Source organism: Anthonomus grandis, chromosome 12 (genome assembly GCF_022605725.1).
Source record: "Anthonomus grandis grandis chromosome 12, icAntGran1.3, whole genome shotgun sequence".
Classification (NCBI taxonomy): domain Eukaryota; kingdom Metazoa; phylum Arthropoda; class Insecta; order Coleoptera; family Curculionidae; genus Anthonomus; species Anthonomus grandis.
Genome location: NC_065557.1, coordinates 10318939 through 10346781, shown reverse-complemented (window position 1 = coordinate 10346781; position 27843 = coordinate 10318939). Strand labels below are relative to the sequence as shown.

General features: G+C 33.0%; 2 protein-coding genes across 2 annotated transcripts in view; both read left to right on the top strand.

Annotated features, from left to right (window-relative positions):
• LOC126742943 (protein Wnt-5b-like) overlaps positions 1–9148 on the top strand; it is a 161003-nt gene extending 151855 nt beyond the window's left edge. Inside the window, exon 7 of the mRNA XM_050449831.1 lies at positions 6321–9148. Within this exon, the coding sequence (XP_050305788.1) occupies positions 6321–6676 (356 nt within the window). The 3' untranslated portion in view covers positions 6677–9148. The remainder of the gene's footprint in view (positions 1–6320) is intronic.
• A 375-nt stretch (positions 9149–9523) lies between these two features.
• On the top strand, positions 9524–26138 carry LOC126742854 (UBX domain-containing protein 6). The gene is made up of 8 exons (XM_050449668.1): positions 9524–9674; positions 9756–10107; positions 12675–12786; positions 18163–18317; positions 18375–18617; positions 18679–18836; positions 25476–25605; positions 25671–26138. The coding sequence occupies exons 2-8, from the start codon at positions 9838–9840 to the stop codon at positions 25938–25940; spliced, it is 1338 nt and encodes a 445-aa protein (XP_050305625.1). The 5' UTR covers positions 9524–9674; positions 9756–9837; the 3' UTR covers positions 25941–26138.
• Positions 26139–27843: the final 1705 nt, after the last annotated feature.

The following is a 27843-nucleotide window of genomic DNA, read 5'->3' as shown; positions in this document are numbered from 1 at the left end:
ATTTCTTGTTGAACAATGTGCCCTATAAAACTAGCTATTTAGTTACTTTTACACAAGAATACTGAATACTGTTTAAGCCCTAACTTAAAAAAAAATATTTTTTTACTTAATGAATCTTTGTTTAATTGTTTCGCCAGTACTAAATAATTTGAGCAAGTTATAGAAGAATGATATTTTCAAGAGTTCTTTGAGATGTTAGATTATGTCTTTATCCTAGATTTAAACTATGGATATCTCTTCTAAGTCGCAAGTTGTCATAAAGATAACAAGTCAATTATTCATATTTAGCCAATCAGATCTTCGAAGATCTAATTGGTGCAGATCTAGATCTTCTATTTAGGTCACAAATAAATCTGATAAACGTGAAATATGCACTTCGTACTCTGTATTGATCAAAACTATTAAGCCATAAGTGGTATAATACTATTATAATATTTGAAATGACTTGCTAGAGCATAGAAATAGTCAAGCATTTGAGGACGAGGTTTCACAGGCAGAAGCTAATTTTTCTTTGCATATTGCAACTTTAAATGGCAACAAAATAATGGGTTAAGGAATAAAAAATGTGAATCTAAAAACTAAAGAGAAAGAAGTACAGCTACAAGTGGATTCATATACTAGGGTAAATGAGGAACTTTCAGAGAAGATAAAGGAGCTAAGTGATCTTAATCAAAATTTGATTAATACCATTACAATGCTTGAAAAGGAAACTGAATATCACAAAAATAAGATTAAGAGTATGCAGACAGAGATTGAAAGCTTAAATTGTATTAATACATGTTAACATCAATTAAAACTCTTGAAGCGGAGAAGGATATCCTGTCTCTAAATAGAAACGCTAGCAATAACTTAAAAGATTTGACGACTACAAATCTTCAATCAAAATCTACAAACTGCTTAGCAAATGCGCATTCAACCCACGAGCAAAATCAAATGTACTAATTTATGGTGATTCTAGTGCTAGAGGTTTGTCTTCTCTTCTCTCAGGTATTCTGAGCTCGTCATACAACACTTGTGGTTATGTGTTTAGTAATGTTACAGCCCAGACCTTATGTAATTATGCGTTTCCTCTAATTGTTAACTATACGAAGAATGATGTTGTTGTAGTTTGTCTTGATTTTTCTTGTACATTGCCATCTTTTTCCCAAATAAAATCCTTACTATCAATGGGCAGGATAACTAATGTAATTGTTTGTATTAAATGCGATTTTAATAAGTGCTGAAAAAGCAGATATTACAATACAATTTATTTTATGAATTCTTTCATCTGTAACCGTAACTTTTCCGTGAGAATAAATACTGATGTCAGACAAAATTTTAGGTACCGTCACTCTGCCAAATCTATGTGCAAACTTTTATCTTTATATGTTAAAAATACTTTTCTGTCTTCCAAATTAGTATTAGCATCTTTAGGTATTAGCAATAGTGGGATAATCAGCGATACACCCTTGATGCGGCAACACCTCCAGCGACACCACCCGAAGGTAGGTCTTCGGTTACGCCTCAACTAGACCAATCTATAGACACCCTTGCTATTGGATCTTCTTTTTTAATAGAAACTCCCACCATAATCAAGTTGCCCTAGCATTTCTTAATGTTCAATCTGTGCGTTCAAAAGTTTGCGAATTGGAACTATTTTTAGAATCGGTTAACTTTCCTAGTGTGTTAATTCTTGTTGAACACTGGTTGAGGTCTGACGAGCCTATTGATATCCCTGGTTATGTACTAATTTTCATATTTTTACGCAAGCAATATTATAGCAATTACTATTGACAGATTTGATTATCTATTGATTGAAAAGGTGTGCGAGTTTTCTATTGTATTTAGCAGTAAGTTATTTGTATATTTTAGGATTGTACCGATCTCCATCTGGTAATTTAGATTTGTTTTTAGAAAAGTTGGAGATCCTCTTAAGTGAAATTTCGGTTAATGCGATGTTGATTCTGATTGGCGATCTTAATGTAAATTTTTTAGACAAATCTAATGGATCAAATCGAATGCTCTGTTAAACTCATTTAATTTTAAGATGCACGTGGATCAGCCAACCCGGATTTCAGCATTTTCTTCCTCACTGATAGATTGCTTCTGTACGAATTTTAACCAACATGAAAATCAGTGTACAACAATCAATGCCGGCAATAATGGGATTAGTAAAGCTTAATAGTGCAGCTAATGAGAATAAGTTTGGACGCGATAGACTTTATACTAGAGCTAATTTCCGCAAATTCTCTTTGCTTTGCAATATATCAAGTTGGAATAATGTATTGAATACTGTTAACCTACTGCATAGCATTCATCAAGTAGTATTAAACAATTTTAACAGTGCTTTTCCTGTTGTCAATATTAAGAAACGAAATAGAAAACCTTGGCATACTAAGGGTTTATGAGTATCTGGGAAAAATATGCGCTCCCTTTTTTACATTAGGAAATACGCTATGAACAATGCAACATTTTTAAATTATTATAACAGATACCGCAAGATTTACAGAAACTCAATCAAAATGGCTAAGTGGACCTACTTTCAAAGGAGGATAAATAATTCCTCCAACAGAGCAAAAGAGTCTTGGAAGATTTTAAGTGAGCTAAGGGGCAAAAATAATGTCTTGGTTATTCCAAGTACCTTAGATTCCAATGTCCTCAATTCCTTCTACTGTGATATTGCTAGTAACCTTGCAGCCAATCTCTCACAAAAAATAGATCCCAGGAGCTATCTCAGCAATGTGGTAGTAGCCGAATCTTTCTTTTTTGCCTCCACAAGTGTAGAAGAGCTTAAACAGTTAATGGTTAATATTAAGAATAAGAGTTCATCAGGTTGGGATGGGCTTTCTTTAAAAATATTTTCTGCTTTACCTCTTGTTGCTTTGCAAGTCTTGGCCGAGTCAATTAACTTTTCATTTATGTCTGGAGTTTTCCCAGAGTGCTTAAAAAGAGCAATGATTGTTCCTCTTTACAAGGGTGGCGATCGCGACTGTCCTTCTAACCTTAGACCTATAGTGTTATTGCCTACTTTAGCCAAGATAGTGGAACGGCTCGTTAGGGTGAGGATGGTTTCATTTTTAAATAGGTTTGGCCTATTGAGTCTTCAGCAGTTTGGCTTTCGTGAGTCACAGAGTGCTGCTGATGAAACTGGAGCTCTATGGTTTCAGAGGAACCGCCATTGAGTGGTTTCATTCCTACTTATCAAATCGTGTCCAGGCTGTTAAATTTAATGGTGGTATCTCTAAGGAGCTTAATATAAATGTGGGTGTTCCGCAAGGATCAGTACTTGGTCCTCTACTTTTTCTCATTTATGTGAACGATCTGCCACAACTGCAGGTAACTGGCAAATTTACATTGTTTGCCGATGATACCACCCTCCTCTGGCACGAGTCTGATGTTTCTCAAATGGAGGCCAATATACGTGCAGATTTGTTAAAAATAAAAGACTGGTGTGATGGAAATTTTTTGACATTTAATGTTTCCAAAACAAATATCCTTAATTTTAAATGTAATACAAATGACATATGTTTAAATAATGAAGCCATCACCATGCCACCGTTCAGTAAGTTTTTGGGTCTTTCCATAGACAAGTTCCTTAAATTTGAAGACCATATTGTAAATGTATGTAGAAAAGTCGCATCAGGCTGCTACGCTCTAAAGGTTATTTCCACCAGTCTTAATTTCTCCATCGCCAGATCTGCATACTTCGCGATTATCGAGTCGCACCTTCGATATGGAATTTGCTTTTGGGGTTCATGTTCAAATTCACTTTTTAGTTCAGTGTTGGTACTCCAGAAAAGGGCCATTAGATATCTATGTGGGGCCAAGCCTCGTGACTCATGTCGCCCGCTTTTTGTAAGTCATAATATTTTAACCCTGTGTTGTATTTTTATTTTGGAAACAGTTTGCTTAGTTTTTAGAAAATATAAACAGGAACTCCACTTAGGAAGCTACTATAATACGCGACAAAATTATCCTCCCACTAGAAATAAGACAACTCAAGACTGAAAAAAGCCTACGTACAAGGACGAAAATATTTCTTGCTAGTAAAGCGTACTATAGTTTAGGTGATTTTTTTAATGACTAGCATTTAAGTATTTTTCAAAGTTTTATATAATTTTATTTTATTTTAAATTAGTTTCTCGTTTTTATTCCTTTAATGTACAGTCTATTGGCTTTGTCTACAACTTCTATGTTTATATTGACAATAAAGCATTTTTGAGTTTGAGTTGGAGAGATTCACACAAAATTTTGCAAGTACAGAGTGGTAAAATAATTATGTTAAAAAAAGCGATCAGTGAGTCAAATAAAACCATAATTAGTAAATTTAATTGTTCTCTGTAGATAAATCCTCAAAGCGAGGCTCCCAATTCACTACAGTTCATCACAGACGCGTTTTAGTTCACTTTACAAGTTGACTGTGTCGCTTTCTGTACTTTACTACTACTACTTGGATCAACAGTTTTATAAAACTTCTTGATTCATAACAACATGCAAACCACATGTATGAAGCTTATGTGGTGAAAATCGGAATCTTATGTCGGTCATCTTGCTTGGCAAAAGTGACAGGGAGCTGACAGACAGTTGTTGATATTGACTGATAGAACATCATTTGTCATCGTCATACCATTTGAGATTGTCTTTCATTTCAATGAATGCTGGAAGCATGAATTGAGTTTGCTATTTATTTTAAGGATGTTATTTTAAATTGATGACTTTGTTTCTAAAAAATTCTTTCAATATTGGGAGTAATGTTTTAATTGATTTGCAGCAAGCACTTTTCACGTATTTAATTTTTCACAAGTTTTACTTTTCAAGTATTTAATTTTTAGCTTGATTATTGTAAATACATATTACAAAATGTCTGGTCTCTCACTTTCTTTTCCACAAGTTCCTTCAGTCCCCATTACGAGAAAAACATGAAGAGAGATATGCAATTTATGCAATGTAAATTTTATTAAGACTTTGAGCTATAGAATTTCTTCTTATCAGTTTTCTCCAACAAATTTTAATAATGCTGATACTACTGATACTGCTGGCTTTACACTACGATGCATATTTATTTAAACATTTATTTTGTCTTTTTTTTTCAAATAAATCATTAAGTGAATTCATTTATAAGGTTTGCACTACCTATTTTTTTTTTTTATATCATGCTTGTATCATACAACTTCCTGTGTTCAGTTAGTCGAGACTTAGGTATAGAGACTAAGAGAGCTGAGCACCCAGAATGGATCAGAATGAATGTTTTTCTTTTAACTTGTGTTTTTTAAAGAGTTTCTTTTTATTTTATGTAGACGTGTCTTTCAATTAAGTTTTTATTAAAATTATAGTTTCATGAAATTTTAGTATTATAAGAGACCAACAAATATATACTATGTAAGTGATATATGTTTATACTAAAATAAGTTGTTTTCATTTTCAAAGAGTTTATTTTGTTTTGTAGAGAGTTTTTGTTAGTTTTTAAAATCTGTTTAATTTTTCTGTAGGAAACAGAAACAAGTAAATATTAAAAAAAGATAATTCATCTTCTATTGAATATATGTTTGTGTTAGTAAAATAGGTATATTATCAACCTAATGGTAATGTCTTTAGATGTATGATAAGAAAATAGCACAAAAATCTTCACAACCTTTTCTAATCTTTTTAAAAATTAGGGTAGTTCAGTGCTAACAAAATACTTTTAAATATTATAAATTCTTATTTATATAAAGTCTCATAATAAATTATTGTAAATTTCTTATAGCATTTTAAGTAATTTTTTTTCAGGAAAATGAAATAATAAATGTATTAAAGCAATACATTGTTGTATTTCCATTTTGTAATTAGTGTTATATAGTAAACTATTGTTAATTGATTATTGCAGTAAATTAACTCATTTAGATATGTAAAATAAAGCTGAAGAATTTAATTTTTATTCTGATCAATATCTGATGCTAACACCAATCAAAAAGGCCCCTTTATCTGTAAGTAATCTTTTTGATTAGGCGTTTACTTTAGATATTACTTAAATAGTAAGATTATCAGATTAAATGAAATTTGATTTCCCGCCTTAATTTGGCCACGCCTTTCTACCATTTTGACTGGTCCAATGAGGCACGTCAAACTGTCAAGTTAGTTTCAACAGTTTCCGTTGCCAAGTGAGAGGACGCGAGCTGATTTGTCAGAGGAATTTCTATCAGTTTGTATGCAACTACCACTTCTCTATATATTTGTGTTCTGTGATGCAAACTTCGTCATATGAGACGTTACTGAGATGCCTCAGAAATGTTCATTATTAAAATATTCTATAAAACGAAATAATTCTGGCATAAAACTAAAATATTTCTTGACATTTTCAGGTGACTACCTTCTAGACAAATACGACGGTGCCACCGAAGTCCGCGTGAATCGTAGAGGGCGTCTGCAGCTGAAAGACCCAAAAATCACCATACCGACAGCTTACGATCTGGTCTACCTGGAAGATTCTCCAGATTACTGCGTCAAAAATGAGGTGACGGGTTCCCTAGGGACTCAGGGTCGACCATGTAACCGAACCAGCTATGACGTGGATGGTTGTAACATTCTTTGCTGCGGGAGGGGCTACAACACCATCAAAACGGTCGTGAAAGAGAGGTGTCAGTGTAAATTTAAATGGTGTTGTGAGGTACAGTGTAAGACTTGTGTAACCTCTTTGGATACTTACACGTGCAAGTGAAGGATTTTAGAGCAGGGGTAGAGCTGTAAGTTTGTAATAAAATAAACATACAAATAATGAGGTTCTTAAAAGTTTAATATTGGAATTTAAACTACAGTGTAAGCGAAAAGAGCATTTTCAAGCGGTACAGGCTACTTCTGATTTTACATGTAGCCAATTATTCTCTTCTTTTTCGCGCCTTTTTTTTTAAATAATAGACGAAACTCAAGCCTGAACCAGTGACGTCAAATAAACTGTATTTAAGTACAGTGAGAAATTATGTATATATTTATTTCAAGTAGGCGTATATGTTGTGACGTTTTATGCAGTTCTCTCAACTCACAAATAATCAACTACTCTGGCATAAATGTTTTAAAATTTGAAATCTTTTGACGCAAAGATGACAATTGACAGGTGGCATTTGTCGTAGACACATTACCAATTTGACAGTTTTTTCAACGAACTTTTTGATAAAAACGTGACAGTTGACAAGAATGACAGGTCTCAAAAATAAACAATATATTTTCTTCTTACCAAAATTTATTAGATGCCTAATTAACATTTTGACCATTAAAAACTGTGAGGCAAAAGTGATAAATGACAGTTGACAAGATTACAGGTTAACAAACAAACAAGAAATTTTCTAATGCAAAATTATCACTTGACATTTGACAATAAAAAAAAAGTGTCACCTTGCGCGATGACACTTTTTTCTCTTGACTATCTATTTTAGTTTTGTTCTAAAATGGCACTCATTTAACATTTTGATAAAAAACACCCTTTTTGTGTAAGAATTCTTTCTTATGTAGGACAATATTGACCTTTCGTATCTTATGAAGCAAAAATGACAGTTGACAGGAGCGACATTTATCGTAGACACTTTACCAGTCTGACAGTTTTGTTAACGAACTTTTGGATCGGAACGTGACAATTGACAAGAATGACAAATCTCACAAATAAACAATCTATTTTAATTTTTTCTTACCAAAATTTATTAGGTGAGTGTTCTTGTGTCAAAAATTTATTTTTCCTTATGAAGGGCAATTTTGGACCCATCGTATCTTTTGTAAGCGAACTTTCTGAGGCAAAAGTGACAATTGACAGAAGTAACAAATGACAATTTAACAGAAGATTGATAGGTTAACAAAGAAACAAACAATCTATTCTATTTCTGCTTTTTTATCAAGATGCCGCTTATTGAGCAATATGACAATTAGAACTGCCATTTTTGTGGGAGAAATGGTAAAAATGGCACATATTTATCAGTCAGACTGGTCGCAAAAATGACAGTTGACTGACGTGACAAATGTCACTGACATGACTCAGACAAACCAATTAAAACAATTTAAATTATGCCTATCCGACATAGTGACAGTTAGAACTGCCATTTTTATTTTAAAAGTTGTTTTTCCTTACTAAGAATATAATTAAGTAGATTATTTATTCTCATGATTCCTTAATCAAGCCTGTTTACCATTTTGATGGTAAGACTTTTTGTAAACGAGCTTCCTTCCGCAAAAGTGTTTATTAGCCAAAAAAAAAACGAATACAATACATGTTTACAAAAACGAAACAGTAGTAGCCGAAAGTATGCAAATTGACAGGAGTGTTATAGAACAACTGTCTATTTCAGTTTTTAATCAAAATGGCAAGTGCTAAGTAATATCAAGAGCAAATTACTTAGCACTTTTTGAAATCGAACCTTTTGATGCAAAAATTACAGCTGAAAAATGATATTTGTCACAGAAAAACTGGCTATTTTGAATGTTTGTTTACCAAGATGGCGCCTGTTTGCCATTTTTGACAGCAATGACCCCTTCTTTTTACTGGTCACTCCCAATTTTGCAAATTATTTTATATGTGAGCAAGGGGATGAGACATTTAAGATAGAGACCGTCTATTGATTAATAAGACGGCGCCATTTTATTAACATTTTGACACGTTCTCAAAATAGGAAGTCTGACGCACAAATATCAGCTGATAAAAGTGAGACTGTCCGAGGCGTTTTTTTAAAGATGGCGCTAATTTACATTTTGACAATTGAATGAACTGTCAATTTTGTGTATAAAAAATCCTTTTTTAATTATCTTACGTTTGTAAAAATGTATCTTAAGTCCATATAATTTACATTATACGTATGGAGAATATAATGCAGTATTATAATAATAGACACTTCTCGGTCATAGATGCGAATTGGTCAATAGCGTGAATGACAAAGCATATATACCATTCTTCAAGTCTTTGACCGATACTAAGAATAAAATGACGTACTTTAATTATTTAGGTTTAGGCATCTTAGATATGTGATCAAAGATCTGGTTTGTTTTGTTAAAATTGTTTTTTATTTATTTATATAAAAAAGACATTATCGTATTTATTTTACGTGTAAGCATATGATTTATTAGTAATAATACAACATAGGTACTAGTTTTGCTATTGTAAATTATGATGCATATAGTTTTAAGATTTTTACGGTGAATTACATTAATAATCAAATAATTGATGTTGTTTTATTGCTTCCCGTAACCCGTTTGACTCAATACCTTGTTTATATTCCTTAAAATAGAGCAAAAATCGCAAAAAAACAGAATGCTGGTTTAAACTTAATAAACAAAACGGCCTGGTAACATCGCATTATTGTCTACTCAAAACTTCTTTCCTAATGTCATTTGTCACTGTCACAATGTTTTTGTTGTATGTCCGATCTGTCAAAATCATCTGTTTTCTTGTCAAATGTTTCCTGGAAAGTTTCCCTAAAAAGTAATGCCCTCGATATTCGATTATTTTACGAATTCATCCATTGTTAATGGTGTATTTCTTTATTTAAATACCCTACAAATATACCTTCTGGACACTGTTGAAATATTACGCGAACCCGACCATCTGACAGCAGGTGTTCACGACTTCCAAGTGAAACTTCTCAAAGTGTTTTCTGGCATTTTGTTATTGAATTTGCTCCTGTTGACCATTGCTTGGAAATATTACGGCAAAGACATTTACGAACGTTTTATTAAACTAGGTAAGATCACATTCTGCGGTAGCAATTTAACTCTCGATTGCCCATCATACCCTTTCACTGTATTGACCCATTTACCTTCAGCAAGCACCAAAGAAATCGAAGAGTTAAAGGCGAGCGTATCAAAGTTAAAACTCCCCAAAGAACACACCCCAAGAATCTAATTATGGCAGAAAAAATCTCTGAAAAAGTGAAAAACTTCTTTGCCAAAAAGAAGGCGGATTCTAAGTTTAAGAAAGCTGGTCCGGGACACAAGTTAACAGAGACATCCTCTACATCAGTAGTGGCACCTCAGAAAAAACCTGGATATGTACCGCCACCAAAAACAGAACCATCAGAGGCTAGAAGAGCAGCAGCGGAGGCTGCTTTAAGTAGACTGTCCAATCAAAAGAAGGACTCTACATTTAATACTTCTCTGGCTGCTATTCAAGCAAAAGTAAGTTTATTTTATTTTATTATTTTTAAAGTGAGATAAGTAATAGTTTAAGTTGAAAACTAATTTTTTTTTATATATCCTAAATCTAAATTAAATTGGTTTTAAAATGAGAATTTTTGTTTTTCATCAAATTAAAATATGTATTAAAAACAACATTTAGGTTAGCAAGTGGGGCACTTTAATCTCAGACTCAATTGTAACTGCTTTTAGAGGTAATTTTGTTTTAAAGACACCTATTAGTATATAAAAGTAGTAGTAGTTGGTCATGATTATTATCATAGTCATTAGACAGTAGTCACTTCCATGTACAACAATGTTTTGAAATACAAAAACCCTTTGTGCCTCTGATACTCCAAATGGCAACATGTGAGCTTAAAAGAGGGTACATTATACCACAGTATATATTTATTTATTTATTTAGCAGTTTATTTCCAACAGGCAAAGCTCAGTTACAGGAAAATCTACAATTAATGTTTTGAAAGTGTAAACAAGTATTAAATTACTATAAATTAAATAACAAAAAGAAAGAAAAATAAGGAAAACTTAAATTACTATAGTAACATCATGTATATATCAAAATTAAAGGAGATGTAAATTAACATTAGAATGAACAAAGAAAGGGATTCATGGGACAAGGGAAAAAAGGAAGAGAAAAGGAATTATGGTAACTGTTGGTTTGTCACAGACAAAACTAGATCCTTTATGGAGCATACAAATATGTCATAGGTTGATGATACTGAATTAAAAATTCTGCACATTTCATATACAGGATCCTGAAACCTAATGTTAGTTCTGGGGCGATCTAAAGCAAAAGTGATATTTGCTCTAGAAGCAAATCATGGTACATGAAATAGAATATCGTTCAACAGAGGAGGAGAATTTATTTGATTATTGACCAACTTCCATAAGAATGTTACAGAATGAATTGTTCTCCTCATGGCCAGAGATGGCAGATTAAATCTACCTAGCATCAGATCATGATCATGTCCCCTAACAGGATATATTCCATCCTCGCGAAACTTAAGAAACTTTAAAACCCTTCTCTGAACACTCTCCATGTAGCCAACATGGCGATCATAGAAAGGACACCACACCAAGGAACCATATTCCAGTCTTGATCTAATTACAATAAAACTATTGTACTTGAAAAGTACAATAGTTTTATTGAGTTTGAGTTGTTAAAGAGTCGGCTATTTCGAATGACAAAACCCAGAAGTTTCAACGAGGAGGTCACTGTCTGTTCAATATGTGGCACAAATGTGAGCCTATCTTCGAATACAACCCCTAGATCTTTAATAAAAGTACTTCTACAGAGGATTTGATTGTCTATATTGTAATTAAACAATACAGGATCCTTGGTTCGGTGAAAGGAGATCACACAGCATTTCGAGATGTTAAGACATAACTGATTTTGACTGCACCACCCCCTAATTAGGTCCAAGTTACTCTGTAAGAACAAGCAGTCCAAGATACTATTGATACAGCAGAATATTTTCAGATCATCAGCATAAGCTAGTCTAAGGCAGGAAATCAATTTTATAAGATCATTAATATAAAAGATAAAAAGAAGATAGATAATAATATTCCTTCCCAGATGTCTTTCAAGGTTAAAAATTGAAACATTGAGACCAGATAATTTGCCACATATCTTGCAAATTTGAGATGCAAAAGATAGATTTTGGTCTATTATGCACCCTAAAAATTTAACTGTTGATTCACAGACAAATTCTAAACACTTAAGATACCTTTTTAAAAATATATGCATTTAGTTTTTTCTAAACTTATTATAAGGTGATTTCCTTCACACCAATCCTTAAATCTCTTTGTAATAGAGGAGGCAGGAGTATGATCTGCATACATAAACAATCTAACATCATCAATGTATTCTGAAAGATGTTTACAACATTGTTAACTTATAATAAGAAATGGCTCAAAAGTGCCACCCTCTGGAGTTCCAAGTTTGCAGTTGTATTCATTTGAGAAATCATCACCCACTTTCACAACCAATGATCTATTGGTCATATATGATATAACACAATTTAATACATTACCTTGTTTGTTTTTTTGCTACAATTTATGCCTAATAAAAATGGAATTAATTGTTTCCAAAGATAGGTGAAACAGAAAAGTCACTGCATTTAACAGCATAACTTTCTCTTCATATTTTCGCAGACATATTGAATTAATTAAAAAAAAGTGGTGTTGATAGATATATTTTATTGAAAAGTATGTTGGGAAAAATGTAGAGTTATATCGTACATAAGTTTTTCAGATATGTTGGAAAAGGTACTTAAAATGCAAATAGACTCCTAATTTTCAATTTTGTAGGTAACACACCTTCTGCCACAGAATTGTTCATTAATATTGCCAAGTTTAAGTTTGTGTTCTGTAAAAGTGAACAACTATTACTTTATGTGGAAAACATAAATCTAGTAGAATTGCTCTATTTGTTACCTGATTGGAAGAATGTGGCTGTCAAATGATAATATAAAGGACAAATTCATAATCAACATTTGCTTTAGCTTATAAAACCTTAAATTTTAAAGTCTTATAGATCTTCTATTTAGGTTCGAAGGGAACTAGAAGCAGAAAAAAAGAACAATGCTGAATCAAATGAAATCCCACTTCATGGACCAAAACAAACAGAGCTGGAAACATCTCCGCATTTAGCAGTAAAAGGTAAATTCTAATTTTTTGCCTTTTATTTCAAGAACAAAACATGATGATGCTGCAAGATGTGATATTTAAGCTTTTTTTTTTAAATACCTCATAGTGAGCAAATTCCTAAGCAAACAAATTTTATTAGGGTGTTTGTCACCATATACTGATAAACATGTTTTCAAAGAAACTGCCTGCATCATAGATACAAATTTGGCAACACCATTTATTAATACAAATATTTACTGAAATAGATTGGTTAAGATGTGCCATAAAAATACTTGTGGCTATTGAGATTTAGATTTTGACTCAAAATAGATTTAAACTAGGTTGTAATATGCTTCAAAGAAATATTTTGTAAAATTTTTGTATTTTGGCATGTTTTTAAATTCCATTTATACCATATTTTATTAGATTCAGTGCTTGGATCTATTTAAATATATTGGTTTAGGCAGCATTAGAAATTTATTTAGACAGTACTAAAGAAAGTTTTTTATAGGATGTAAAATAAACTCTTTAATAATAAAGTCTTTACAATCAATATTATCTGAAAATTTCTTACTTTCATTAATCTTATAAAACTTTTATATTTGTCATTTATGGGAATAAATCACAACTTGTTATTAACAACAGCTTTTTTCTTAAAATGGGCTTTCTTGTTATTATTTGCTGGTTTTTCTCCTTCTTGTCATCTTTAAAATTAATTCAAATCTCAATTTTCTATTATCTAGTAATTTTTTGTCAATATCTTCTATTGGAAAAAAATCATTACATTTCATGAATGTTGGACCAGTGTTGCATGATCTTCCAATTAAAAAAAAAATGATATTCCATTAAAATATAAATCTAATAATTGGATTAAATTTATTCTTCAATTTAAATAGGTAAATTTTGCTTACTATTTAATTATGAGTTAAGATCTGTAATTTCAGTTTAATTATGAATGTTCATAAGACATAGGAAAAATTTAGTTTTTTTTGCATTATTTGCACTATTATATTTTGTTGCATTATAATAGTGCATTGACTTATTGGGTAGTAATTTTGTTCAAAAACTAAAACCATATGTATTTAAAAAATGTATTTAACAATTATCTTTACTTTTTTGGCTAACAACTCTTCTTCTTGTGACTTAGTGGATAAGTCTAAAGCTTTAAAGTTTAATTATTTGACTATCAAGACTGTTGTAAGTTAAACTTTATATACTTTTTAGATAGGACGAGGGCTTTCAAGAATGTTTATGTTTTTTTTTTCAACAAAAATAGGAGAGTATTGTAGAAAAAGAAGAAGATATTATTATAGACGTAGTGATACCACAGATCTTTTGGTGTCTTTTAATTTATTTGTATAAATAAAATGATTTTATAATAACATTTAGGTCTTACATGGACTCCATACTAAAATAAAAGTATAAATCAAATAAAATATGCAATGTATATATAAAATAGTAGTAACATGCTCAGTAAGTCGTATAATATATCAAAAGAATATCAATTTCCTTTTCCTTCCTCGACTCGGAGTTAAGGTTCACTGACTTCAATATTTTCCGTCAGGATCAAAGTTACACAAATACAGGTGCAAAGGGGTGGTGGCACTTTGATTGCTGTTCGTAAATGTTTTAAAGCACAGACCAGGGATTCAACCCTGTGGAACACATCTTTGTGCTTGTATCATGCAGTGACAAGAATATCATTTTTGGTGCTGTCTACATCCCTCCTGCTTCTCCTTGATCAATTTATGAGAAATTTGCCTCTACATCCATGGATCTTGTGAGTGTTCATACTAGTTGTGATATTCTATTGTGTGGTGATTTTAATCTGCCACATGCGGTATGGAGGAACTCTGTGAACGGACTGCATGTTGAGACGGCTGAGTCTATAACATCTGCAAATGTGCCATGTAGTTGTTGTAACTATCATAATCTTAAGCAGGTAAATGGCCAAATTTGTTTGGTACATTTCTTGATCTGTTTTTCTCAAGTTTGTCAAATGTTGTCAAAGTCATATATGCCACTGAAAATTTATCACCGACATCAAACCACCATCCTGCTTATGAAATAAGTATTCCTATTAATTGTGATTTTAGTCTTAAGTATGATGTTTATTATTATGATTTTGTTGCCATAAATAATTAATATTAATAATACCTTGCTTGCATGAATTGGGATACTGCTTTTAATCAGAAGGATATTAATAAATGCATTGATATTTTTTACAGTGCTCTCTATTTTGCTATTGAGATGTCCAATTAAATATTTTAAATCATCTAATTTTCCCGCTTGGTTTAGTACAAAATTACAGAATCTTGTTATTCAAAAAAAGATTGCTGACACAAAATTCAAAAATAGCAAGGATCCCATGGATTATGTTAATTTTTCAAATTTGAGGAATAAAGGTAAAACTTTTCGTGATGAATGTTTTATGTCATACATTGAAAGATTAAATACTGAAATTTCTCATGATCCTTCATTTTGGAAACACATCAATAGATTACGTAGGTCTGATTTATACCCCAAAAGCATGCATATGGAAGCCAAGGTTGCTGGTAATGGTAAAGATATTGTAAACTTATTTGCTAGGTATTTTGAAACTACATACAGGCAACCTGTCCGCAAGGCTCCTGACTATAAATTTGATTAACTGTGTGTGCACTCTGAGTAAGCCTCTGCATCACCTTTTCAATCTTTGCTTGACATCAGGCAAATTTCCTGATTAATGGAAGGTAAGCTTTTTAACACCAATTCATAAAAATGGCGATAGAACTAATATTTGTAACTATAGATGTGTGTGTATTCAGTCTGTAGTTCCTAAGCTGACAGGTTGTTTTCTGTGCGATTTTCGTGGCACTGTAGGCGATTGCTTAGTGATCATCAGCATGGTTTTTGTCAGGGTAGATCTATGGTGACTAACCTGTTGACTTACCAATATGATTTGATTGGTGCTTTTGAGAGGTCTGTACAGGTCGATAGTGTGTACACAGACTTCTCGAAGGCCTTTGATAGGGTTGGTCATGAACATCTGGTTTAGAAGTTTGGGGCTATGGGCCTTGGTAGGACTTTGGTCGAATTTTGTCACAGTTTTTTGACTGGTCGCACACAGTTGGTCAGGATAAGTAATTATATTTCTAATGGTATCTTCAGGCGTGTCTCAAGGTTCGCATATTGGACCGGTCTTTTTTAACTTGTTCATAAGAGATTTGAGTGATGTAATTGTTCATTCAAAACATCTTGCTTTTGCTGATGATTTTAAACTGTATAAAGCCATTGAGTCATATCTTGATGCTGAGCTACTTCAATTGGATTTAAATAGTGTTGCTGAGTGGTGTAATAGCAATAGTCTGGAACTGAATGTAAAGAAGTGTGTTTGTATTTCGTTTGGTCGTTCTAATAAAATTATTAATTATCAATACACAATCAACAATAACGAACTCAAGTCAGTTGATACAGTTAAAGATTTAGGTGTTCTTTTTGATACCAAGCTAACTTTTTTGCCGCACATTTTGGATATTATTAACAGGAGTATGCGTAGTCTTGGTTTTATCACTAGAAATAGTGTACATCTTTCACCTTATTATTTCAAATTACTTCATTACTCTTTGGTACGTTCCGTGCTTGAGTATGGGTCTGTAATTTGGTCCCCTTATTATGATTGTCATATTGAACGCCTTGAGGCTGTACAAAGAAGATTCTTAAGATCCCTTGCTTATAGAGCTGAAGTTAATATTTTTCGTAATTATTACATCGACTATAATGCTATCAGTGTCCAATTTAATATCCCTAATCTTGAAGTCAGAAGGCATTATTCTGATGCTTTAACGTTTTATAAGATCTTAAATGGTTTATATCATTGTTCTACCATCTTGGAAGCAATTCCTTTTAACACCTGTAAAAGAAGGATCAACTCTTCTATGTTTCGTTTACCCTTTCATTCGGCCAACTATGGGTTTTTTTCTCCACTGACTAGGACCTTGCGTTTCTTTAATGAAAATAGTTTGGAACCATTTTCCGGCGGCTTACGGTCATTCAAATCAAAAATAAATAATCTTACACTTTAATCTACGTTCCTTGGATGATGTTAAGTTTTTAGCCCTGTTAATGATTGTTTTTTCAGAGGTTTTATCTTGGTATATTTTTTTTTTGTTATTCTAGTATATTGTATTTATATTGTTATATTGTCTAGTATTTTGTTTTTGTAAACTGGCTCTGACGTATATTGAAATAAATAAATAAATAATTTTTTTAATAAATATTACATTCACAATGAACAAATGTATTAATATTAGAATATTAATATAAATAAGTTATATTATGTAATGAAATTTACATTAAAGTTTTTCATAAATATGCCTTACAGTATACCAAGTCTTACAATATACCATGTTATGAAGATACTTTAAAATTATACTCCCTTTTGATTACTAATTTAAAAGATGCACTGAGAAACTGGCCCCATAAAACTTGTAAATTTAAGCTGACATATTTTAAAATTAAAGACTATTAAGAATTAATCTAGTACCGAATGAATATTATCGTGGTTTTGTAATGCCCATATACGAATTTCTTTTTTATACTTACTGACATAGATAAGTTCTCTTATATGTCTATTTGCCCTATGGATTTAGATGCCCTTTTTGTTGGGTTTGATGCCTTTATGGGGTTATCTCCTAAGTTGGCGTGGATAACAGATAAAGGATTCTTTATACAAAACTGGGGTTGAATATTATTTAAAGAGTTTTTCAAACATGATCTCTATAATTCGCTTTTGTACGACTTCTAATTTAAATTGCACAGTTTTCCAGCAACTAACCCATCCTAAAATGCCACAATCATGAGGACTTCATGAGGCCATAATATATTGCTTTTAATTGGGAAATCTGTAGTACATAAGTTTTTTAAATTTATACATGGCTATTCAGAATGGCTCCCAAATATTTGAAGTGATCAACGCCAAATATTTTTATATCTATGTTATTGTTACCTTAAGTTATCACTTTATATATTTATATAGAAAATACTTTGTTTTTCTTTCATAATTCACTGTTTGTACATTTTGTGCAAACCAACCAAAAAAAAAAATATTCTTAAGGCCTCTTGGTACCTTCAGCCTCAAGAAATCCCAAGAATTTGACTCATACATAATAACATATTACTTGGTAGTTTATATTTAGTAAATTATATATAATTATAATTTATTATTTTTATCTAATAAGTCCCCGTTCAATTGGAGAAGATTCTTAGTTTAATAGCATAATTGTTCTTTTTATGAAAATGGTAAGGAATTTTATTTGGTTCTGTAGCCATAAAATCAAATGCAAATGTTTTTATAATTTTGATATAAAAATCTAAACAGTTATGCTACAAATTCTACTCTACAGTATGCTGTATATAAATAAATTCCAGGTGTTTACTTTAAATGTCCCCTAATAAGCGACGAGGTCCTGACCAAAGAAGAATGGAAAGTAAAAATCAAAGAGTTTCTATTTGCCGCCCTGGAGGAAGAGCGCGGCATAACTGCCTGCCTAATTTTATATTCATGCAATTATAATAGATCTAAGGTGAGACCCAGAAAATTCTTTTTTAAGACGTTCTTAAAAACGAAATCCCATATTTAGGTACAAGAGTGTGTTAATATCCTTTGTCGATACATAGATAACATAATGGCAAACCCGACTGAAACAAAATTCCATAAAATCCGATGTTCCAATCAAACATTTTCGGAAAAGGTGGCTCCTTTATTGGGAGCCACGGAGTTTTTGTTTGCGGCCGGTTTCAGACAGCAAAAACTGGAACATAATGGCACCGAGGAAGATTTTTGGGTGTGGTCAGAGGATAACTTAGAAGGAACAACTTTAGAGGTACGTCAAGGTTACCAAGAGTGGTCTTTTTTTAGCTTACTTAACCTGTTTTCTATTTTAGTTCTTAAGAGATGCTCTCAAGTCGGAAAATCGAATTGAATTAGAGTTAGACAGGAATTTGCAGGTTCTTTCTCCAGCCCAGGCGGCAGTAAGAGTGGAACTACCTCATGACTTTTATGCAATGTCACCGGAAGAGATTAAAAAAGAACAACAAACTAGGTAAGATCATAATCATTAGCCTTTTAATTTATTGGGCATATATGCCCACCCTGTAAGCTTTTTATTAGAGGCGTTTATCTTCTCTCAGAATCTATAGTGTTCAGTTGAAAGTTTTTTTATGAAAGATTTAGCTGGATCACCCTGTACATAGATTTGTCACAATAAGTATATTAAATATTTTGTACTACAAGTCGTAGAAAACATCTATTTCCCCTAAAAGTACCGACTATAAGAATCTTGAAAAAATAAAACTGAAAATCTTCAGTATCATCAATTTTCTATTGGTTACATGTTTCGCGGTTAAAGGGCATCAACAAACAGACAATAATTCATACTTTAAAAAATTAAAAACCAATATAAGAGAAAAAAACTGAGTAGCCAGCTTGTGGCATATTTAACAAGTCAGAATTTGTCACACCCATCTACAATAACCTAAGTAGCCAAGCAGAGGCACCAATGACTGTTTGTTCAAGTTATCCAAAACATATGCACTGTTGCGAGTTCGGTTATGTCAGACCATGAAGCCGTTTTATGTGAAATTAGTGAAGAAGGAAAAAAGCTCCAAGACCGGTGCATTTTCTTATGGTCGAACTTCTTTAGTGCCTTCTTTTCGCGCGGTTCAGGGTTCATTTTTCTTTATACCTACAGACTTGGCTGAGCTAAAGTTCAGCTGGAGAGGACTGCTAGGATATTTCTATACATGGCAGATATCGCTCTAAATGCCCTTGTTGGGGTTATAAATGCATCAGGTTATGGACACATTTCACGCTTGTTTAAAGGCTGCCAAGGTTATTCCTGTTCATAAGACCCATATATTTGATGAACTACTAGATTGTTAAAAATCGTGTAATGTATTCTTTAAAATCCAAGAATATTTTACATACAACGTTCCGAACGTTCTTTATGATCAGAGTGGTGGGGTTTTCGCTGCAGGGTTTTGCGACTTGTCGAAATCATTCAACTGCGTTAGTCATGAGAATCGGCTGAGGAAGTTATGGCTTAGAGGAGTAGCAGTTTCAGAGCTTATGCAGATTGCTTTGCTATTTGAGTGACTTTTCAGCGTACTTTCCCTGATTGAATTTAATCTTAGGTCCGGCATTTTCTTTTAGGTTCGCACGAGTAATTACTTTCTGCAGATTTTGTTTGTTGTTCAGAAGCGCGCTTTGTAATATTTTTTGTGGGCTGTCATCTAGAGAATAGTCTTATAATCTACTGTATCTACATACAGGAAGTTGCATGTCTGATTATATCAACATAAATCTGTTAACATTAAATCCAAGATGTTACACGCCAGCAAAATAATTAACGGCTTCAATCCCAGCATTTGCCTTAATATAAAACTCTTTAATCACCTGCCGAGAAGTATTAGAGAGGCGAGATCACTTAAAAGATTCAAATTACTTTTAAAGAGATTCTTAATTGGTTGAGCTTATTACTCAATGCTTGCATATTTCAATGACTATAATACATTGGTGACCTTATGGGAAGCATGGTTTGTATACCTCTTCTTAGTTGTTGCAAATCTTTTGCCTTTTTATCCCTTGTGCATGTTAAACTTGTCATAGAGGGTACTGTTGTTTGACTTAATATAATTACTTGTTAATGGTTGTAATCATTTATATTTTTAAGTACGCTTCGTATATAACAATCTTATGTTTGAAAAAATAAAGCATATTTGAATTTGAAAGATCTAGGAGTAATTTTTGACCCCACTCTTTCATTGTCTGAACATATTTTATATAAATTAGAAAATGCCCAAAAAAATTCTGGATTTATTACTAGAATCACCAAGTTAGGTGTGAAGTGAATCTTTTTGATAGTTTGCTTTTGCCAATTTTGGTGATTAAAGGAGGTTTCTGAAGTGCTGGTATTTCAGGAAATTCGATATATATCTCTAGAGAGGCTGTGATAATGAACATTTGTTAGGAATTTTTTATAAACTGTTTCTGAGTAAAAGGACAATTTGTGTGCACTCTTTCTTAAAATACTGAAGAACAAAATAGATTGTCCTGATATTCTTAGTCAGTTACCTCTTATTTTAAACAGAATTTTTGAAAGAAGTTTATTTGGAAGTAGAGTGTATAAATATTACCTTCTTAGAAGGAAGTGTTGAATCCTTTACAAATATTCTCCCTTTTATAAACTTAAAAAAAATCCTTTATTAGCACTGGGCTAGAATCAATTTCATACATTGGTTTAACTATATAACAATTAAAGTTTTAATATATTGCTTACATTCCCTTTTAAAGCTATTTATATTATTACAGCTCTTTACATAATCCGGCAACTCATTGTATTGTTTTAAACCTTTAAAATATAAACTATTTTGACCTGCACCAGTATTTACCCTGTCTATGTAAAAATTATCTTTTGATCTTGTATTGTATTGATGAATGTCACTAACAAACTTACAGTTTTCTACTAAATGACTTGGAACTAAGTGGTATAATATTTTATAAATAAATATAATTGTGTTGTGAGTGACGGTCTGTCTTATTAACAAAGTACTGTCTTCACAAAAACACATTGGCACAGTTTAACATTTCTGTCTCTATATGAATAATTTAACCTGAATTCTGCCGATAATGACTTTTTACTACTACTTCAGCTGGTCTGCTGAAATATCGTTTAAAACAATAATGCTAAAATAGCTATTGATACATGCAACAAATAAATAATTAGGACGATAGGGGTATGCTGATGCTACTAATTATCGGCCAATGTGTCAAGTTTTAAAGATCTTCTACTCACTTGTGAATTTCATTATCGCCCAACAACATAGCTTTCCAGTGGTTTTTCTGTTATCACTAAACTATAGCTGTTTTATAGTAGGCTGGTTGACCACTTTGATACTTCCTTTCCATAGGTAAAGATTAAGAGGAAGAAATCAAGAACTGATAAATTTTGGTTTACTAAGGGTCTTCAAATTTCTTCTAGGAACTATTAAGCTGCCTGCATGAAACACGCAAGTTTACAAATAATCAAGTATTTCATTCATATTTTAATTATATCAAAAGAGAACCATTGGTTGCTAGCACAAACGGTGCCACGTACAACTTCCTTCATAACCCCTACTGCCAAATTAATCATGGTAGGGCTTCTGCCGGAGTGTTTTGTGACTTGTCAAAAGCATTTGACTGTGTCAGTTTCGAGATTCTGTTGCGAAAGCTCCACCATTATAATTTTACAGAGGTGTCTGCAGAGTGGTTTTCTTCTGGTTTGTGAGTACTTCTAATATCACTTTCACTCTGAGAACCACAGGAGTCCAGCCATGTTTCTTCTGTACATCAATGATCTAACGAACCTCGATGTAGAGGAAATTTACATTATTTGTCGACTATACTACCCTTCTAGGTCTAGCGCAGCTCAGACCTTGAATCTTTGGGAGCCACATTTCGGACAGAGCGGGCTTTCTCTTATACCAAGAAGGTGTAGATGCCTGTTTAGACAGTTGTGCCCAGTCAGGATTCCCACCAAGTCTTTGATACTATGTCGGGTCTTTGCTAGCAGTCGCCTTACTTTAGAGCCGTCATGGTCTGGTATCATTTCTTTGGCCTGTCTGCATCCTTCTGTTCTTCTCCAATTCTTCCTTGTTTTTTCCCAGTCCGGATTATTTGTTTTTTATTGAGACCGAGACAATGTTCGGGATCTACGAAGGGGTTGGCAGAACCTTGTCTTGCCAGTTTGTCAGCCCCTTCATTGCCCTCGACACCCTTGGGTCCTGGGATCCACTTCAGTCTCACTTCCCCGTGTGCTGCAAGTCTTTCCAATGCGTCTCTGCATTCCTGAACTAGCGCTGAGCTGGCCCTGGGTTTCTGAATCGCCTCGAGGGCAGCTTGACCATCAGAGTAGATGCAAATCCCCCCGTTACTTTCCAATGCTTCTCGTTTATTTGTTTGCTGGGTGTTCTCGACAATATTTTTGTCGGTGATACGGTACTCAGGAACTTGGGGCTGAGTTGGGCAAAACAGTTACTTTGCATTAATAGTAATAGGTTTGTTCTTGCAGGAAATTTGGGATGGTTTGAAACTAGTTTGATGTATATCGTAGTCGCGCATGACCAGACTGGAACCGCGTTGCAAACGGTTTCGGATTTATATGTGCTAGAACATCTTTTTAAGACACGACGTTGATATTTCGCAACTAAAAACCATTATGTAATATGTTTTTTTGTTAGGTTTTGTGTTATTTATTTTGAACATCTAAATATTTTTCAATAAAAGTAATTATTTTATTATAAGTGTAATAAATATTATTTTTTTAAATGCATACTATTGATGTTAATGGTATTAACATCAATAGTATGCATTTAATTTTACTACCATGCTGTAGAAACTTTCTCTAAATAGGCAATATTTTTATTTTTAGGCGTCAAAAATTTTCTTATTTCACCATCAACAACAGTTTCTAACCAAGAAAATACTCAAACAAACGGTAAATAAAATATCTTCATTATATAATAAATATGACACAAATATTTTTCATGGAGTACCTATGCCAAGTTTGCTGATTCACCACCCACATTCTTTTAACGCCAAGGTTGCCTTAAAACTTAGCAACAAAATCTCTGTGGTCAGCAGCATCCCTATTAATATCTTGATTATCGTCATCTTGTCCGGCATCGTTGGGGGGTAAAGGTAGTTCTATGTTTATTTCATCTTTGGCAATGAAATTTTTTCCTATTAGAGATAAATTGTGTCGTACAGAGCAAGCCCGAATAAAGTGCACTATACTATCAATTTTGCTTAATTTGATATGGTACAGTTGTCATCATTTTTGCTTCAGCAAGTCTAAACAATGCCTCAATGACATATCGATTTGTTGATAGCTTTAAATTAAAGTTTCTCTCTATGGCTGAAAAGAAATCTTTATATGGAGTTAAAAGGTTTCTTAAACAGGGATAGCCACCGTCTCCCAGTAAATAAAAATCTTGACACCTTCCTACCAATTCCGCACATAGAGAATTTTTAAAAACTCTATCATGAACAGAGCCAGGATATCCCACAAAAATATCCCTTATCAATAAATCATGATCACAAACCAGTTGCATCTGAAAATAATTTTAAAAGGTTGAGAGAACAAAATAGTCAATCTTCATACTTAACATTCCAAAAATATATTAATGTTGTTCAATAGCTATTTTTTCAAGATCAGATGGCCATTTGGTGACTCTACTTAGGAAATGTATCATCCTGTTAAGAACGTAAAAAATGCAGCTAATTGTGATGTCAAATCTGTCTCCAACATATCTAAATGAAAAAGCTTCATGACCAGCAAACCACAAAAAATTTATGTTTGTTCATAGGGTGATAGCTTGCCATTTCCCTCAGATTGTGACTTAAAAAACTCACTTTCTTCAAATATATGGCCAATATCTTGAGCCACTTGTATGCTAACTCCAAATGCTCAACAAATTCCTGGTTATTGTACAGTGGTACAGTAACTTTGAGGTAGCCTTCGTTTTTTGGTCTCCTGTGGCCTTGGAATAGGATATTCAAATTCAAATATTGCTCTTTTGATAACATAAGTAATATAAGGTTACTAGTTCATCATCACTCGATACATCCATCAAATCAAATCCATGATTTGAATCCGAACTTGAAGAGTCTGATGACATTCTGGATTCTCTTAAAACTCGTAATAATAAAAATTTGGATATATTTATATACCCAATATATAATGTAAAATTACACAGAATTTTATTGATTTTTTATATATCTACCTTTAGATATTTATAAAATACAGTAGTAAATTAACTCTAAAACCAGCCCTATTACTTTGAAAGCAGCAAAAATCAGATTACAATTATCCCAACTCCAAATCCGGATATACATTTCTTAATAATTATTTAAATGATAAACAAAAGAAGAAAACGAACGAGAAAGAGTCTTGACATATACCTTGCGTATGTCCCAAACTGAAATCCCTAGGAAACGAACTACTTTCAGTGGTTTTAAACCAATTTCCAAACTGAACTTTGTTGTTGCTAGAACAGTTAACAGGCAGTCAGAATCCCGGATTAGTTTTGCTAAAACGCGTACTTTCATCTGCGCAGATTCCCGACAGTTTGTATATTGGTCAAACTCCTGCTAAAACAAACCTAATTTCATCTTTGCTATGGGGCCTGCTTTAGAGAAAACGCTAGTAATTTTCGGATGCAGCATTCTTTACTCTTCAAAAACGGGCCGTGTGATATATCTGTGGAGCTAAGAGATACTGGTCGTCCACTATTTATAAAAAATGTGTTTGATTGTATCATTTAATAAACGACCCAAACACTATATTGTTGCCTACTTTATTGACATAATGCTCCAAGTTTTTTTTGCCTTAACAATTATAGCAATTACAGCTGAGTAGGTAAAACTTATTTAAAATTGTTTATAATAGTTACTACTGTTTCTTGTTTTAACCTATTTGATACTCTCGACACTTTCAAATTTTTTTTGACACACGGTCATGGTTCCTTAAAAGAATTTATTGTAGTCTATTTTTTAACACACTAAAGACGCCCTTATCGGCGAAACATGTAACCAATAAAAGATTCACACCCAAAAATCACGATGCTGTAGATTTTCAGTTTAATTTTTTTTTTTTAATTAAATACAGATAAATGTAATAAAAAGATCTTTTGATTTAAAGGAGTGAAATGGCAGAGAAACAACTGCAACTAAGAACAAAAGCAATGAGGGAAAAGGATGAATTAAGGGAAATTCGAAAATATAAATTCTCCTTAATCAGAATAAGATTCCCGGATGGAATCTACTTACAAGTAAGTCGGTGTCTTACATGTTTCAAATGGTTATCTTAACTTTATAATTTTCATTTCGTTTTAAGGGCACATTCTCAGTTTACGAAAAATTCTCGGAAATAATGGACTTCGTAAGAGAAAACTTGGAACATGAAGGTTTGCCCTTCGTCCTCGGCATCCCGACCGGCCAAAAGTTTGATGAAAAAGACTTCGAATCGACGTTACAGGAACTGCGCCTCGTCCCGGCGACAATTCTGATATTCCAGTGGGATCCGGCCTTCGATGAGGAAATTAAAGCCTCCGGAAGCACTACTTACCTGAAGCCAGAAGTCACCGTCCTGATGCAAGAGATGTAGAGAAGGTTAATGTGATAAAAACAATTATTATGGTTTTTCTAATTATATATTTATTGTCGCTGTTTAAACTTTAAGGAAATATTACACATCTTTTATTATAAATTTTAATATATTGTATTAAAAATGAATTTCTAGCTTTGTTGATTGATGTAATAATTTAAAATGAAATTAAATCTCATTAATAAAATATTAATTCGATTCGATTGTTTTTGTTTAGATTAATGGTAGTTAAACCTTTTGAAAATACTCTTGGAATCCAGAGATTGCGGTGTCGATCTATTTCTAAATCATCTTCAGAACTCGTATAGAATCTTAGATGACAATTCCATTTTTAATACATTAGAAACTAATAAATAGTGGGCGAAACTAAAAAAAAAAAAATAAAATGGTGTTTTAATTTAATAAAATAATAATAAAAATATACGGATGTCAGGATGTATACTTGAGACAGTATTATTAGAAAAAGTTTATTTTTCAATTAAAGTACCGCTAAAAGTATTTCATTAATTTTATTTTATACACTGCCATAATAATGGAATACAATTCAGGCTGCTCCACAACCATTTTCTTACTTTTATTATACGTGATAAAATAAATATCTGCTTTCCCTTGGTTAGACTTAAATCCAACAGACGAAAACCATGGATCACCGCGGGACTAAAAATATCTGCCCAAAATTTGCGATGCTTAGCAAGACAATCAATTCACCAGATATTATTTTCAGGATTATCGGAAATTTTATAGGCGTCTGATAAAAGTCAGAAAGGAACTGTATTACAATGAACGTTTAGACTCGTCCGGTAACAGACAGAAGGAAAGTTGGTTAATCATTAACGAATGTAGGCAGTCTTCTCGTCGGCGGTTGGTTGAATCGGACTTGGGGCCCGATGATTTCAATGACTTTTTTTCTAATATTGCTGAGAAGTTACTGGAAGTAGTTCCCAGTGACGGCGATCCATTGCAGTATCTTAATCGGAATGCTATCAACCAATCATTCTTTTTCCACCCTGTAGATGCCACCGAGGTCCTTGAAACAAGTCAGTGCTTAAAGAATCATAGGTCTTCGGGTTCCGATGGTATCTCTTCACGTCGGCTGTCACTTCTGCCTGCGAGCGCTTTAGGTGCTTTGGTTTGGGCAATCAATCAGTCATTTCTTCAGGGCGAGTTCCCATCCTGTCTAAAGGAAGCTATGATTATTCCTCTTCATAAAGGTGGTAGCTTGGACCGACCCTCTAACTTCCGTCCCATATCAATTTGGTCTATCCTCTCCAAGGTTCTTGAGCGGCTTGCAAAAAAGGGAATTGTCTCTTTTTTGATCAAATACAATGTGCTGTCCCCTAATCAGTATGGATTTCAGTCATCTAAGGTTACGCAGGATGCCATTTTCAGATTCTTGGAAAGTGTGTATCTGTGAACTCCAAGAAGGCTGCAGCAGCGGTGTTCTATGATCTGTCCAAGGCCTTTGATTGTGTGGATCATGGAATACTGCTGTTAAAGCTTGATTTTTACGGATTTAGGGAGGTGGTTGAAGTCATACCTGTCTGGTCGCATCTGGATTTTCGTCAGGGATAGCACACCTTAAATGTGGTGTACCTCAAGGGTCAGTGTTAGGTCCTATTTTATTTTTATTATACTTTAATGACTTAAGCTTTCTATCACTGCATGGACTAGTGGGTCAGTTTGCCAATGATACTACAATTCTGTGGCATAACAAAGATCAAAAAGTAGTCAGATCTCTCATAGTAGAGGACCTTCACAAAATTAAAGAGTGGTGCATCTGCAATCAGCTTGTATTCAATGTTGATAAGAATTTTGACTTTTGTTCTGGGCTTCAAGTGTAATGTAGAGGGTTTTTTGCTTGATGAGCAGAGCCTACATGGTGGGGATTATTGTCGATTTCTCG